The sequence below is a fragment of the Chiloscyllium plagiosum genome, unplaced genomic scaffold (genome assembly GCF_037043375.1).
Source record: "Chiloscyllium plagiosum isolate Xiang-an unplaced genomic scaffold, Cpla_swu_hap1 HiC_scaffold_48, whole genome shotgun sequence".
Classification (NCBI taxonomy): domain Eukaryota; kingdom Metazoa; phylum Chordata; class Chondrichthyes; order Orectolobiformes; family Hemiscylliidae; genus Chiloscyllium; species Chiloscyllium plagiosum.
This window is the reverse complement of record NW_028270186.1, coordinates 12615576-12631364: the sequence shown is the minus strand read 5'-3', so window position 1 is coordinate 12631364 and position 15789 is coordinate 12615576. Positions and strand designations below refer to the sequence as shown.

The 15789-nt window shown below is 41.1% G+C and overlaps 1 protein-coding gene across 3 annotated transcripts in view; it reads right to left on the bottom strand.

Annotated features, from left to right (window-relative positions):
- Nucleotides 1-15789, bottom strand: part of ido1 (indoleamine 2,3-dioxygenase 1) — a 55604-nt gene that overhangs the window by 27796 nt on the left and 12019 nt on the right. For 2 of the 3 annotated variants that reach the window (XM_043681474.2, XM_087984392.1), the window contains exons 2-4: nt 13605-13700; nt 6518-6637; nt 4345-4463 (exon numbers count right to left, since the gene is read on the bottom strand). In XM_043681474.2, the coding sequence (XP_043537409.1) occupies nt 4345-4463; nt 6518-6637; nt 13605-13700 (335 nt within the window). The remainder of the gene's footprint in view (nt 1-4344; nt 4464-6517; nt 6638-13604; nt 13701-15789) is intronic. The other variant, XM_043681475.2, reaches the window with a different exon arrangement.

Here is a 15789-nt window from a genome sequence, read left to right as displayed (position 1 = left end):
AATTTGCTGATAATATAAAAAGAGTATATAAAATAAAAATTATGAGTGTTATGAGAAAATAAAAAGATTTCAGTGCAGTTTAGACAATTTGATTGTGCAAACAAATACATAGCAAATGCAGCAAAGCATGTACAAATGTCAAGTTATCCATTTTGACGGGGAATACAGAATGACAAATTATTATTTAATTTGATAGATTGGGCAATGTTGATATGCAAAGGAATCCAGGTGTTGTTGTAAACCAGGCTTTGAAAGAAAACATGCAGATGCAGCAAGGAAATAGGAAGGCAAATCATATGTTGGCTTTTGGTGCAAGGGGATTTATATGCATAAGTAACGATATCTTGCTGCAGTGCAAAGGGCTTTGAAGAGATAACACCTGGAGGTTTGTGCACTGTTTTGGTCTCCTTATCTCAGAAAGGATATACTTGCCAGAAGGGGTGTGTAGTGAAGGTTTGGCAGACTAATTGCTGGGATGATAGCATTGTTGTATGTGAAGAGATTGGGTCAACTAGGCCTATATTCACTGGAGTTTAGAAGAATGAGAAAGGTTCTCAATGAATTATATATAATTGTGAGAGGGCTAGACAGACTGGATGGAGGATGATGTTCTTTCTGGCCATGGGACTCTGGAACAAAGGGTTAGAGTCTCAAACTAAAGGGTGGACTATTTATGACTGAGGTGAGGAGAAAGTTCTTCACTCAGAGGATGGTGAACCTGTGGAATTTTCTAATACAGCATAGTATGGTGGTGAAGTTACTGGCCTATATTTAAGGAAGAAATAGGTAGATTTCTATATCCTAAAATCATCAAGGAGTGTTGTGTTGAGATAGAGAATCAGCCATAACCAACTTAAATGGAGGAGCAGGTTCAGTTGGCTGAATGGCCAACTCCTGCTCTTATTTGTTATATCTTCATGTTTCTAATTAATGTGAACACATCACAAACCAGGACATATTGTGAGCCACCGGAGGAAAGTGCAACAAGGAATGGATTTGCCCAAACCTTTCCTATCAATTATTCACATAAGCATTTCTCAAAACCAATTCAGATGAAGTAATGAAAGTCAGGACTTCCTCAGTCCCTAACCTCACATGAGGGGATGTGAGATAGCCTTGGCACATGAGGTTAAAGATAATCCAAAAAGATCCTACACATGTATTAAGAGCAAGAGAGCAACAAGAGAGAGGAGGACCACTCAAAAATCAACTAGGTTGTCTTTGTGTTGAACTTCAGGGAATGGGAGAGATATTAAATGAATATTTTGCATCAGTTTTTACTATTGAGAAAGAAATAAAGGCTGGAGAACTCAGGGAAATAAATATTGATGTTTTCAAAAAAGTTCACATTACAGAAGAGGATTAGCCGGAGGTTTCAAAAAACACAAAGATAGATAACTCTCCAGGACCTGATCAAGTGTATCCCAGGACATTGAGGGAAGATAGGGAAGGAATTACAGGGTGCCTAGCAGAAATATATATCATCTATAAGAATGGGTAAAGTACCAGAGGACTGATGGGTGGCTAACATTGTGCCATTATTTAAGAAAGGCTATAGGAGAAGCCTGGAAATGATAGACCTGTGAATCTGACCTTGGTGATTGGTAAGGGTGGCAAAATGGCTCAGTGGTTAGCGCTTCTGCCTCACAGTGCCAGAGACACGGGTTTGATTCCACCCTTAGGTGGCTATCTGTGTAGCGTTTGCACATTCTCCCCGTGTCTGCATGGGTTTTGTCCAGGTGCTCCAGTTTCCTGCCACAGTCTAAAGATGTGCATGTTACGTGAATTGGCCATGCTAAATTGCCCAAGCTATCCAGGAATGTGCAGGTTAGGTGGATTAGCTATGAGAAATGTAGGATTGCAGGGATAGGGTAGGGCAGCTGGTTATAGGTGAAAGGTTCTTCAGAGGGGTCAGTGTAGACTCGATGGGCTGAATGGCCTGCTTCCATACTATAGGGATTCTATGATTCTATGAAGTTGTTGGAGATGATTCTGAAAGATAGTATGTACAGGCATTTGGAGAAGCATAGATTGATTAGGGACAGTCAGCATGGTTTTGTGCCAGGAAAATTGTGCCTCACAAACTTAATTGAGTTTTTTTAAAGAAGTAGCCAAAAATATTGATGAGGGCAGAGTGGTAGACATTGTTTATTTAAATTTCAGTAAAGCCTCCCACATGGTCGACTAACTAGTAAAGTTAGGTCACATGTGATTTGGGTGAGCTTGCCAATTGGATACAAAATTGTCTTTATGTTAAGAAATAGAGGGTGGTGGTTGAGGGTTGTTTTTTAGATTGGAAGCCTGTGACCAGCAGTGTTCCACATATCGGTACTGGGTCCAGTTTTGTTTGTAATTTATATAAATGATTTCAATGAGAATATAGGAGGCATGGTTAGTAAGTTTGCAGATGACACCAAAATTGGTAGTACAGTTGATAGGTGGTAGTGCCCTGGGTAGTGTTGTGGAACAGAGACACCTTGGGATTTAGGTGCATAATTCTTTGACATTTGTGTCACATGTAGACAGGATGGTTCAGAAGGCATTTAATATGCTTGCCTTCATTACTCACACCTTTGAATATAGGAGCTGGATGTTCACATTGAGTTCGGATAGGATGTTGGTGAGGTCCTTTTTGAAATATTATGTGCAATTCTGGTCACCCTGTTATTTCAAGGCCACTATTAAACTGGAGATGTTTCTGAAAATATTTATCAAGATATTGCTGGAAATGGAGGGTTTGAGATAAAATAGACTGAATTTGTTTTCCGCTGGAGCATATGAAGTTGAGGGGTGACTTTATTTAGGTTTATAAAATCATGAGGAGCAGAAACAAAGTGAATGACAAGGGTCTTTTCCCAAGGATGAGGTAAGTTCAAACCTAGGAGGCATGTTTGATGGTAAGAGGAGAAAGATCTATAAAGGACACGAGGGGTAACTTTTCTTTACACAGGCAGTGGTTCATTTGTGGTAGGAACTGCCAGAGAAAGTGGTAGATGGAAGTACAGTTACAACGTTTAGAAGACAGTTGGATAAATGCATAAATAGGAAAGGTTTGGCAGGATATGGGACAAGTGCAAGCAGCTGGGACTAGTTTAGTTTGGGAAAATGGTTTGTTGGACCGAAGGGTCTGTTTCCATGCCTAATGGCTCTGTTACTCTAGGATCTACAGATTGCACAGTAATACTGAACTGTGATTCATCTGAAAAAAGTTGTCTCTTTGTCACAGTTATATGAGAGTAATACATTGGAGGAAATATTCCAATAGGCTTCATTTTAGGTCTGAACAAAAATGACCCAGTCACAAGGTGAGAAGCATATTTTCTGTCTCTGCCTCTTGACACAATGGCACATGCTCCCAATGACTTTGACACATGCCATTCACTTGAAGCACAGGCAGTGTTTATTGGAAAACCTGATAGCACATGCTACAGTTATGACATTGATGTAGCCTGGTTCCATAGAACAACATGTCCATCCCTGATTCATGACAATTTGGTGCTTCCCACCATGACAAGCTGCCAGCCTCTCCCTCTGTCTTAGAAAGTAATGTAAGCCACAGTGGCCTGCAGCCTGTGAATGAGCACTGAAAACTCTGTATGCTAAAAAAGGATACAAAGTATACAGAGGTTAGAATGTTGTAGGACAACACAAATTGAATAAACACTAAGAAAGCAAGCAAACATCATAAGAAGCATCTTGTGGAGATACATGTGTAACCCCTTGTACAAAGAGACCTGGCAGAATCATGCAAGTAGTAAGTGCCTATGAGATGCAAGACAAAGTGTTGAAGTGGTGGCTATGTTGGTTGAACAATAGGCATGATGATATGGTGAGGCTGAGGCAACTTATGTGGAAGGAAGAGGGTGGCATTCATGGGGATCCAGTGACAAAATTGCTGAAGACAAAATTGGATGGCAGCTGGGATTGAGTCATACAGCATGAAAACAGACCATTCAGTCCAACTAGTCTATGCCGACCAAGTTCCCAAACTAAAGTAGTCCCACTTGCCTGCATTCAGTGAGCTGCTACCATCTTATACCCACTCTGATTTACATACCAGGAATTTGTGCTGTCTGTTTGTCTGGAAATTAGAGGACAATTAGAAGTGGCGTATGAGTTATGCCATTTGAGGTCTTAATGAGATGGAAACAAGGTAGTCAACCCTCCACAGCAAAATTCTGAAATTGCCATTTCAAGCTGAAATGGAAAATCGGACAAAATGTTCTCAACGCAACATTGTGCTTTTTTCGTTCCTGCAAAACTTTCTCACTGTTGCCAGAACTACAGCAAGAGGGAAATGAATGCCCATAATCTGCATGTGAATGGCAGAATCAAAGTTCTTACCCATTGGCATCTTTTTTCTTCCAATTTGTTAAAACACAGTCTGCATGAACTAAGATAGGCGGTAGCCCAAGGATTTTGGACACTTCACAGTATGGCACTGCAAGGCTCTTGGGCAGTACCTAGGATTGAAAATAAATAAGATCATGAGAAGTAAGAACATGAGTAGGCCATTCAGCCTCTCAAGCCTGCTTTGCCATTCAGTACAATCATAAATGATCTCCATCTCAATTTTACTTTCCAGCTGTATCCACATTTCTCTTGGCATCCTAAAATCTATTGATCTCTTAATCACTAAGTGACTGATTAACTACAGCCTCTGGGTTGACTGTTTCAAAGATCCCCAATCTTCTGAGTGAAAAAGAAAATCTGACTCTGAAATGGTAGACCCCTTGACCTGAGACCATGACCCCTAATTCCAGACTCCCCATCAATCCCAAGGGTTAGAAAGTAATCCTTTATTGCCAGTGAAGTACCCTTCAGCTTTCTAGGCTCTATGCTTTGGAATTTTTTTCTGCATTTTGCACTTTCTTCACTTAAAAGTCTCCTTATATCCAGTTTTTGACAAATTTTGTGTTCGCCTTTCCTCATCTGAACTTCTTCAGTTTCCTATTTATTTTAGTTATGCCATGGGACTTTTCTTTAAACTTTACAGATGTTAAATAAATGCAAATTGTTGAATCTGGACATGTGATTTTGTTTATGTACAAGGTTGCAACACAGTTGAAGTAATACCTGGAAATAATCATTTTTGGGAAATTATCTACATGATGTTTACAGGCTCTTGTTTCAAAAGAATTCTCCTTCAATCATTAGCTGTTCCCAGAATTCAAACAATACCATTCATCAAACTACTGGATTAACAGAATGATTAATTGCCTGTAATTAATCAGTCATTGAGTATGTTCTGATCAAGTCCACTTGTAACATCTGAGATAGTGTGAGTAGATTCACTGCTGCCACCAGTGCTCTTAGTGGAATTCGTCTGTACTACTGATATCATAGTGCGAATGATAACCATGCAAAGTCTTCAGCAAAAGGTAAGCTCTATCTTAATTAACAGTAAAGGGCAGCACGGTGGCTCAGCAGTTAGCACTGCTGCCTCACAGCACTTGGGTCCCAGGTTTATTTCCAGCCTCGGGTGACTGTCTGTGTGGAGTTTGCACATTCTCCCTGTGTCAGCGTGGGTTTCCCCCAGGTGCTCTGGTTTCCTCCCACAATCCAAAGATGTGCAGGTCAGGTGAATTGGTCATGCTAAATTGCCCATAGTGTTAGGTGCATTAGTCAGAGGGAAATGGGTCTGGGTGGGTTACGTTTTAGAGGGTCAGTGTGGACTGGTTGGGCCGAAGGGCCTGTTTCCACACTGTGGGGAATCTAATCTAATCAGTAAAGGTTTATTACATTCTACTTCATCCTAGCAACATTACACTTGAGTTACATGTTTGTTTCTTGTGAGGCATCAAGCTCCTCTTAAGATTAAGTCCATATTACTGTTGGCTGCATAAACTGAGCACTAAAATAACAACATCTGAACAGCTGGCAGAAGAGTATTACTAGATTTGAAATGTTAACTCTGTTTCTCACTCTACAGATGGTGTTGGACTTCCTGTTTTTAATTCAGATTTCCATCAACTGCAAATTTTACTTGCATTTGAACAATTGGTTAGCTCCTCCCAGGAACTGTCTTTTCTATCCCGATGGGCAGAGCTTATCTTGTGATGTCAGTAAACATAAAGAGAGCTGATGATATTACGAGCTTGAGATCTATCAGAGCTGCTGTTGTCCAAAGAACAACCGTTGTTTGGACCAAGACTTGCTCTAAACCTGCCGTCCATATCTTTCTATAGCCTGAAAAGGGTATGACCGTTGGAGATTTCTCTGAACAGATCATTGACCTATAATTATGCCCAGAGAAAGCAAGCCAAAATTAAATGGAAGAAAGGTATGAAGACAAGAAAATGCAAGGCCTTGGTGAAGCATATATTTCTGCAAGTTTTGCTTCTCCCAGTTTGTTAAATTCCCTTCTTCCAGAAAATTTCTGTGTTTAACGAAAAACAGAAATGATTTATGGTTAACATTTGTCAGAATTTGAAAGGTTGTGAAGTGGTTTCACTGCCAGATCTCAGCATAGACTGACTTCAAATTGAATATTAACATGAGAGATATTCCTTCAAACCTTTGCAATGTTGTGTTCTCCCTCCTGCCACACATAGCCCATTGTAATAAAGCTGAGTGCCAAGTGTGCCAACCGTAGCTGTTTATACCCACTGAGAAAATCTGTGCTCAGGAGTTGCATCTGTTAAACCAAAGAGAGGAGAGAAATATAATTCGATTGTCAAATAGGGATTCACCCACCTCACCTCATCCAATAGAATGTTTTAAAACCAGTTCCCCTACCTATTGCCAATGTGTGCCTGAGGTAAATGAACAATTTTGAACTTGGTTCAGACTACAGTAGCATCTCACCCAGGACCTCACTCACTTGTGAGTATATACGTCAAGTGTCTTCAGGCAATTGATCGTGAACTTGATCTAAACAGTGGTTAGCACTGCTGCCTCACAGCGCCAGGGACCCGGGTTGGATTTCTGCCTCGGGTGACTGTCTGTGTGGAGTTTGCACATTCTCCCCAGGTCTGTGTGGGTTTACTCTGGGTGCTCTGGTTTCCTCCCAGAGTCCAAAGATGTGCAAGTGAGGTGAATTGGCCATGCTAAATTGCCCATAGTGTTAGATGCATTAGTCAGGGGTAAATATAGTGTAGGGGAATGGGTCTGGATGGGTTTCTCTTAGGAGGGTCAGTGTGGACTTGTTGGGCTGAAGGGCCTGTTTCGACACTGTAGGGAATCTAGTCTAATCTAAACTGACATTTATGCTGTCTTCACTTTAATGTTTAGAAGTGTCCATTGGACAGCACACTTTACTGAACAGAGATTGAGAATGAAATGAGAGATTATTTTGCTTATCTGGAGAAATTAAACAATCAACACTTGCAGTATCCCCAAACATCTTTCAAAACCATCAGATTTGATTTCCATCTTGTTTGGTGAGTTGACGACAGAAGGTGTGACAGCAATGGCATCAGGTCAAGAGTTATCATGTGGGAATTTTAGAATGCGCTTACGCGGAGAGCAGTAGAGGAAGATTTGTTGAAAACCTTTAAGGCAGAAAGATTCATGATTTTCAAAGGAGTCAGCAAATATCAGGAAATAACTATAATATAGAGTTGAGGCCACAAACAGATTAGCCATGGTCTTATTGATCGGTGGAGTAGGCTTCAGGGGCCGAACGTTGTAATCCAGCTCCTAGTTCATATGTTCCTATGCTTCTGAGCTAGGAAAGGGAGCTATCAGACAAATATCCCACTCTTGCTCCCTGAACAATAACATCAGCTCAGAAACATGATAATTGAATCAGGACAGGAATTCACAATTAACATGACTGTTAATAACCTATGGGTGATTGAAATATCAGTGGGGCATCATTTTGGGGCCAGCAACCATAATTCTGGTAGTTTTAAAATGGTGGTGGAAGAGGATAGACCGGATCTAAAAGTTAAAGTTCTAAATTGGAGGAAGGACAATTTTGATAGTATTAGGCAAGAACTTTCAAAAGTTGTTTGGGGGCAGATATTCACAGGTAAGGGGTCGGCTGGAAAATGAGAAAATGAAATAGCGAGCGTCCAGAAACAGTATATTCCTGTTATGGTGAAAGAAAAGGCTGGTAGGTGCAGAGAAAGCTGGATGATGAGAGACATTAAGATTTTGGTTAAAAAAACGAAGGAAGCATATATCAGGTATAGGCAGCAGAGATCAAGTGAATTCTGTCGAAGAATAAAAAGGCAGTAGGCGTATACTTAAGTGGGAAATCAGGAGGGCAAAAAGGGGACATGAGATAGCTTTGGCAAATAGGGTTAAGGAGAATCCAAAGGGATTTTATAAATACATTCAGGACAAAAGGGTAACTAGGGAAGTATAGGGCCCCTCAAAGATCAGAAAGGCAGCTGATGTGTGGAACCGCAGGAGGTGGGGGAGATACTAAATGAGTATTTCGCATCAGTATTTACTGTGGAGAAGGACATGGAAGATATAAGAATGTGTGGAAATAGACAGTTTCCTGAAAAATGTCCATATTACAGGGGAGGAAGTACTGGATGTCTTAAAATGCATAAAGGTGGATCCCCAGAGTCTGATCAGGTGTACCTGTGGGAAGCTAGGGAAGTGATTGCTGGGCCCCTTGCTGAGATAACTATATCATCGATAGTCACAAGTGAGGTGCCAGAAGACTGGAAGTTGGCTAACATGGTGCCATTATTTAAGGAAGGTGGTAAGGAAAAGCTAGGGAACTGTAGACCAGTGAACCTGACATTGATGGTGGGCAAGTTTTTGGAGGGCAACCTGAGGGACAGGATTTACATAATTTTGAAAAGGGAAGGCCTGTTTAGGGACAGTCAACATGGCTTTCTGTGTGGGAAATCATGTATTACTAACTTGAGTAATTTTGAAGAAGTTGTACTGAAGGGTCTGTTTCCATCTGTACAACTCTATGACTAAGTAACAAAGAGGATTGCTGAAAGCAGTGCGGTGGACGTGATCTGTATCGACTTCAGCAAGGAATTCAACAAGATCACTCATGGTAGATTGGTTAGCAAGGTTAGGTCACATGGAATACAAGGAGATTTAACCATTTGGAAACAGAACGAGCTCAAAGGTTGAAGACAGAGGGTGGTGGAGGGTAGCCTTTCAGACTGGTGGCCTATGATCAGTACTGTGCCATAAGGATTGGTGCTGGGTCCACTGCTTTTCATAATTTATATAAATTATTTGCATGTGAATGTAGAAGGTATAGTTAGTAAGTTTGCAGATGACACCAAAATTAGAGGTGTAGTGGGCAGTGAAGAAAATACGAGGTACTGCATTTTGGAAAACCAAATCAGAGCAGGACTTATACACTTAATGGTAAAGTCCTGGTGAGTGTTGCTGAGCACAGAGACCTTGGAGTGCAGGTTGGCATGGACAAGTTGGACTGAAGGGTCTGTTTCCATGCTGTACACCTCTATGACTTGAAGTCGTAGAGTCATACAGCATGGAAACAGACCCTTCAGTCCAACCAGTCCATGCTGAACATAATCTCAAACTAAACTAGTCCCACCTGCCTGCTCCTCACTCATACACCTCCAAACCTCTCCTATCTATGTACTTATCCAAATGTCTTTTAAATGTTGTAATTGTGCCCACATCCACGAACCACTTCCTCAGGAAGTTCATTCCACATGCAAACCGCCTTCTGTAAAAAGTTTTTAAACCTCTCTCCCCTCACCTGAAAAACGTGCCTTCTAGTCTTGAAATTTCCCATCCTAGGGAAAAGACATCTGCAATTAACCCTATTTATAACCCCTCATAATTCTATAAACTTCCATAAGGTCAGCTCTGAACCTAACATGCTCCAGTGAAATAATCCCAGCTTTTCTTTACAGTTCAAAACTTCTTACCCGGCAACATTGTGATGAATCACTTCTGAACCCTCCCCAGTTTAGTAATGTCCTTCCTAAAATTGGGCAGCCAGAACTGGATATAGTATTCCAGAAGAGGCCTCACCAATGTCCTGTTCATGACATCCCAATTCTTATGCTTGAAGGACTGGGCAATGAAGGCAAATGTGCCAAACGTCATTTTAACCACCCTATCTATATGTGACGCAAACTTCAAATAATTATGTATCTGAAACTTAGTTGCCTCTGTTCTACGACATGACCCAAGGCCCTACCATAAATTTATCCAGATTGAACTCCGCCTGCCATTTGTCAGCCCATTGACCCATTTGATCTCGTGTGAGGTAATGCATTCAAATAGTATAAGGGAATAGACAATAAATGGAAATGTATTGAGAGGTGTCGATAAAGTGAGAGATCTTGGTGTGTAAATGCATAGGTCGTAAGATAGATAAGATTGCAAAGAATGCATTTAGAAAGGTCACCTTCGTTGGCAGAGGTATAGAATACAAAAGTAGGATAGAATGATGAAACTGTCCAAGGCACTGTTGAGGCAACAACTGGAGTATTGTGTGCAGTTCTGGTCACCACTTTACAGAAAGGATGTAATTAATCTGGAGAGATCGCAGAGAGATTTATCAGAATATCACCAGGACTAAAGAATTGTAGCTGTAAGGAGAGAATGGAGGTTGGGGTTGTTTTCCATAAACAGAGAAGGTTGAGGGGTGACATGACTGAGGTATACAGACTGTGAGGGGTAGAGATAGAGTAGACAGAAGAAACTTCTTACCCTTGGCAGTGAGTTCATAAAACCAGGGGTTATAGATTTAAGTGAAATAGTAGAAGAATTACAAGAGATGTGATGATAAACTCTTTTATGCAGAGGGTGGTGGGTGTCTGAACTTCACTGCCTGAGTTACTGGTGGAGGCAGAAACTCTCAAAAAGTACCTTGATCTGCACCTTAAGGGTTGTAAGCTGCAGAGCTATGGGCCACATCATGAAGATGTGATTAGAAAGGGCATCTTGTGCCTTTGGGTAAGCATGGACAAGATGATCCAAAACATCTCCTCCTGTGCTGTATCATTTCTATGGTTCTACCAAAACACCTTTTACATAATTTGGAGATGCCGGTGTTAGACTGGGGTATACAAAGTTAAAAATCACACAACACAAGGTTATAGTCCAATAGGTTTAATTGGAAACACACTAGCTTTCCGAGCGACGCTCCTTAATCAGGTGGTAGAGGAACATTGCTCCGAAAGCTAGTGTGCTTCCAATTGAACCTGTTGGACTATAACCTGGTGTTGTGTGAATTTTAACCTTTTACATAGGATTTTTATAGCTAATTCCTTTTTTTCAAATTGCTACCTTGCTACACAGGAGAAGCTTGAGCATTTTGTTGATCCCGATAGTGATGCCATCAGGAGTTTGTAACTCCTGGCAGAACCACCCATGATGGTAAGGTCAAAGGAGAGGAACCAAACAAATTGCAATCCAAAATAAGCCCTCACCAGCAATCCCCAGTGCAAGATATTCATATGTTATCATGACAGCAACAGCAGATGAAGGCTGCAGCAGTCGGGAAATCTCCAGTTGTCGAGAACTCCTTGCCACTGGACTGGATCTATCTGCTATCAAGCACCACGTGTATGCTATGTGCAATAGCATTACCATGTTAAAAAAAAATTGTTTGGCACAAGGCATCTACTGAGAGGAATTCAACACCCCAGCACACACAACACAAGCCCTACGCTAACAACAAGAGGTGACAGGGACAGGATTGTGACATCTGGAAGTCCTGAGCTTCAGGGCGACACACACACATGGTAGAGTTTGACTTAGTCATTTCACACTTGGGCTAAGAACAGGAAAGCATTCCGACAGCCTTCTTCACAACTGAGCAGCCCTCTTCAGGACACAGACTGCTCACCCCATATGGGGAAGGGGGCAAGACAAGATGCGTTCAAAATACCCTGTTCCATCACTAACCTCACTGGGAAACTTTATTCAGCAGGCTCAACCACCTGCTGTCTGAAAACCAAAGTCAAACTCAACCTCGGAACCTGGAATGTACAGACCCTCATAGGAAATGAGCAAAACAATCATCCAGAACAAAGAATTACCCTTGTTGCTCATGAACTCGGGCACTTCAACATTGAGATTTTTGACCTGCAGGAGACTCAAAGAGCAGATGAAAGGCAGTTGGGGGAAGATGGTGGTGGTTACACCTTCGTCTGAAGAGGGAAATCCAAGAATCAATCCAGGATGCATGGAAATGGACTCACTATCAAGAATGAATTCATCAACCGACTCTTGGAACTTCCTGTTAGTTTCAATGATTACCTGATGCCTCTCCTGCTGCAGCTTGCTAAGAACCAGCGGGCAACAGTCAAGAGTGCCTATACTCCAACTCGTGATGCTCGAGGTGACTCAAAAGAAGGCTCCAACTCCACCTTGGATGCCATACTCACAAACAGTCCTAAGGATGAAAAATTATCATCCCTGGGGACTTCAAAGGATTTGGAGGGATATGGGCCAGGTGCTGGCAAGTGGGACTAGATTAGGCTGGGATATCTGGTCGGCATGGACGAGTTGGACTGAAGGGTCTTTTTCCGTGCTGTACATCTCTATGACTCAAACTAGAAAGGATGCTTTAGTTGCAAAGGAAATGTTGCAAAGGAAGGAGTCAGGAATTCCACTGCAACAGGAACCTCCTCACCAAATGTGCGTAATACATAATGTGTCTTATGGTCATCACCAATGCACTAATCGACCAAAGATTTTAGAGTCCATTATTAAGGATGTGATTGCAGGGTACTTGGTTGTGCATGGTAAAATAGGGCTGTGTCAGCACAGCTTTACCGAGGGAAGGTCATGCCTGACAAATCTGTTGGAATTCTTTGAGGAGTTAGCAGACAAAGGAGGACCAGTGCACATCATCTGTTTGAATTGTCAGAAGGCTTTTGACAAAATCCTGCACAGGAGGCTGCAAAATAAAATGATAGCCCATGATGTCAGGGGAAGGTACTGGTACGGATATAGGATCAGCTGACTGGCAGAAGGCACAGAGAGGGGATAAAGGGGTCTTTCTCAGGATAGCAGCTGGTGACTTGTGGAGTTTCACAGGGTCAGTGTTGGGACTGCACTTGTACACATTATACGTTAACAAGCTGGATGATAAAAACTGAGGACATTGGTGCTACATTTACAGATGACACAAATATAGGTGGAGGGATGGGCGTGTTGAGGAAGCCGAGTGGCTGCAAAAGGAGTTGGAAAAGCTAGGAGAGTGGACAAATAAGCAATACTGTATATGGTCTACAATGTGGGAAAGTGTGAACTTATGTACTTTGGTAGGAAGATCAGGGGTGTGAATTATTTTCTAAATGTGGAAAGGCTTTGGAAATCTGAAGCATAAGGAGACTTGGGGGTCCTAGTTCAGGACTCTCTTAAGGTTAACATGTAAGTTCATTTGGCAGTTAGGAAGGCAAATACAATATTAGCATTCATTTTAAGAGGGTTGGATTACAAAAGCAGAGATGTATTGCTGAGGCCACGTAAGCCTCTGGTCACATTCATGTGACCTCTGGTCACATTCACAGGCCCTGAAGAAGGGCCTGTGCCCGAAACGTCGAATCTCCTGTTCCCTGGATGCTGCCTGACCTGCTGTGCTGTTCCAGCAATAAAGTTTCAACTTTGATCTCCAGCATCTGCAGACCTCACTTTCTCCTCTGGTCACATTCATGCATTGTAAGAGTTGTAAATGAAAAACCTACGTTGTTTACTTCACAACGAAGCTGATGATGTTCAATCAAATGGGTTAAGTTGTTTGCAATCTCCATCCAAGGTTGGTACATTTTTGGTAGGTCAGACTGTTGAGAAGAAGATAGTTACTCAGCAAGTGAATCAAACATAATTTTTGTAAAAAATATATTTGTGCTAAACATTGTCACATGTGTTTTCTGATAAATTAATTTTGTTGCTTACTTTTCAATGTTCCCCAGAGGAATCAATGCCACTTTCCAAAGTCTAAGTTAATACAAGTAATATCTGAGTTTATGAAGTTCCTAAGTTATTTACATTCTTACAAAAAACATGATCTGAAATGCAATGAAGGGTCCATTTGGCTCTTCACTCTGTTTCTTAATGTATGACACATTCTGGTCTCAAGTTTCTTTTCTTTGAGTAGTGTTACAACAAAGCTGTGAACCCTTCTTTTAATTAAACCAAACATCCAGAAAAGCTCACCTTGCCTCATAATCTGTTAAAATATGAGTGACAGAGAATTCCCAAATTTCACTAAATAAAGAAAATAAAATCAATTTATTCTTTAACTCTAAAAGTGAACATTAAACAACAACTATTCACAACTCTAAGCCCCCCTTCTCTTAACTGCTTATTACCTGCCTCCAACAATATGCTGTTCCAATAAGATACTTATTAAAATTACATCGACTTAATTTCAAAACCATGCAGTGACTGTCGTCTTCAGTGTCTGTCTTCTTCTGGCTGAAGATCTCCCTGGGTCGTCTTCTTTCTTATTACTCTGAATATGTTTCATATGAAAAGGTACCTTTGATAGAGAATGTTTCCTAACTTCTTGGATCTGTGTCAATGGCAGTTGCTTTGTCTCCACTTTTCAAAATGCCTGCCTTTTTTATATCCCCAACATCAGATCGTCTCATTGGTTCAATGTTGGCAAAACAGTAAATTGAAACTCAATTCAGTTTTAGTATCCTGGGGCATAATTTAAATTGATTGGTTAATTTGAATTGTTGTCAAAACAGCAATCAACTCAGGTATCCATTTCACAGCCAGATGTTACATATTTTCAATTTTCTAATGCACTCTGAGATTGCTATCTAGTCATATCACAGTTGCTTATAAGCTCTCAGTTCCGAATAGCATTCACTCTCTCTTGAAAGTACAGTCCACACCTTCAACTTCATAACAGTAGTTTAGTTGGGATAATGGTCCTGATGAATTATGTGGATAGATTTTGAGGTGGTTCAAGAACAGAAAATAGAGGCTTGACAGAAGTGTCCAAAATCATGAGGGATCTGAGTAAAATAGATCGGGCAAAACTATTCCTTTTTTAGTTCAGTTATCCAGAATGCACTGCCTGATAGGGTTATATCGGTAGGTACAGCTGTCGCCTTGAAAAGGAAATTGGATAAGCTCCTGAATTGGAAAAAGTATTGGTTCAAAAGGAAAGAGCAGTAGATTGTGACAATCTAAATTGCTGTAGCAAGAGTCGACTTGAATTGAAAAGACCAAACTGATTCCTTCTGAAAGGTAACCACTCCATGATGCCCTAAATTGTCAACTCTTGTCAGGTTAAATGGGTATTACTGGGGCTTAGTACACATGATTTATTTAAAATAGCATCTTCCAAGTTGATCTCATAGAGACGGGAAAATACATGTTTGAAGTTGGGCCTCATATGAAATATTGTTTAATTAAAGTTGCTCGAGATTTCATTTTTCTTTCACGGAATGTTGACATCACTGGCTAGACCTTTCCTGAAATGCTTTGAAGATGGTGAGGAGCCTGCCTTTTTGGACAGCCACAGTCCTTTGGCTGTAGGAACACTCACAAGTTTGTCAGGAAGGGAATTCCAGGGTTATATCCAGGGACATTAAAGGAACAGTGAAATTGTTGCAAATCAGGACTGCATGTATTTCGGATGGGAACCTGCAACTGCTTGTGTGCCCATATGTCTGCTGCCGTTGTTCTTCAAGGTGGTGGAGATCGTGGCTTTGGAAGGTGTTGCTGAGGAGCCTTAATAAGTAACTGCAATTCATTTATATACACTGCTACCTCTGTCCACTGATGATAAAGGAAGTAAATGCTAAAGTTGGCAGTTCTGGCAGTCAGTTGGCCACTTTGCCACGGATGGAGACAAGCTTCTTGAGTGTTGTTGGAGAATCATTTATCCAGGGGAGTGAAAAGTGCTCTGGC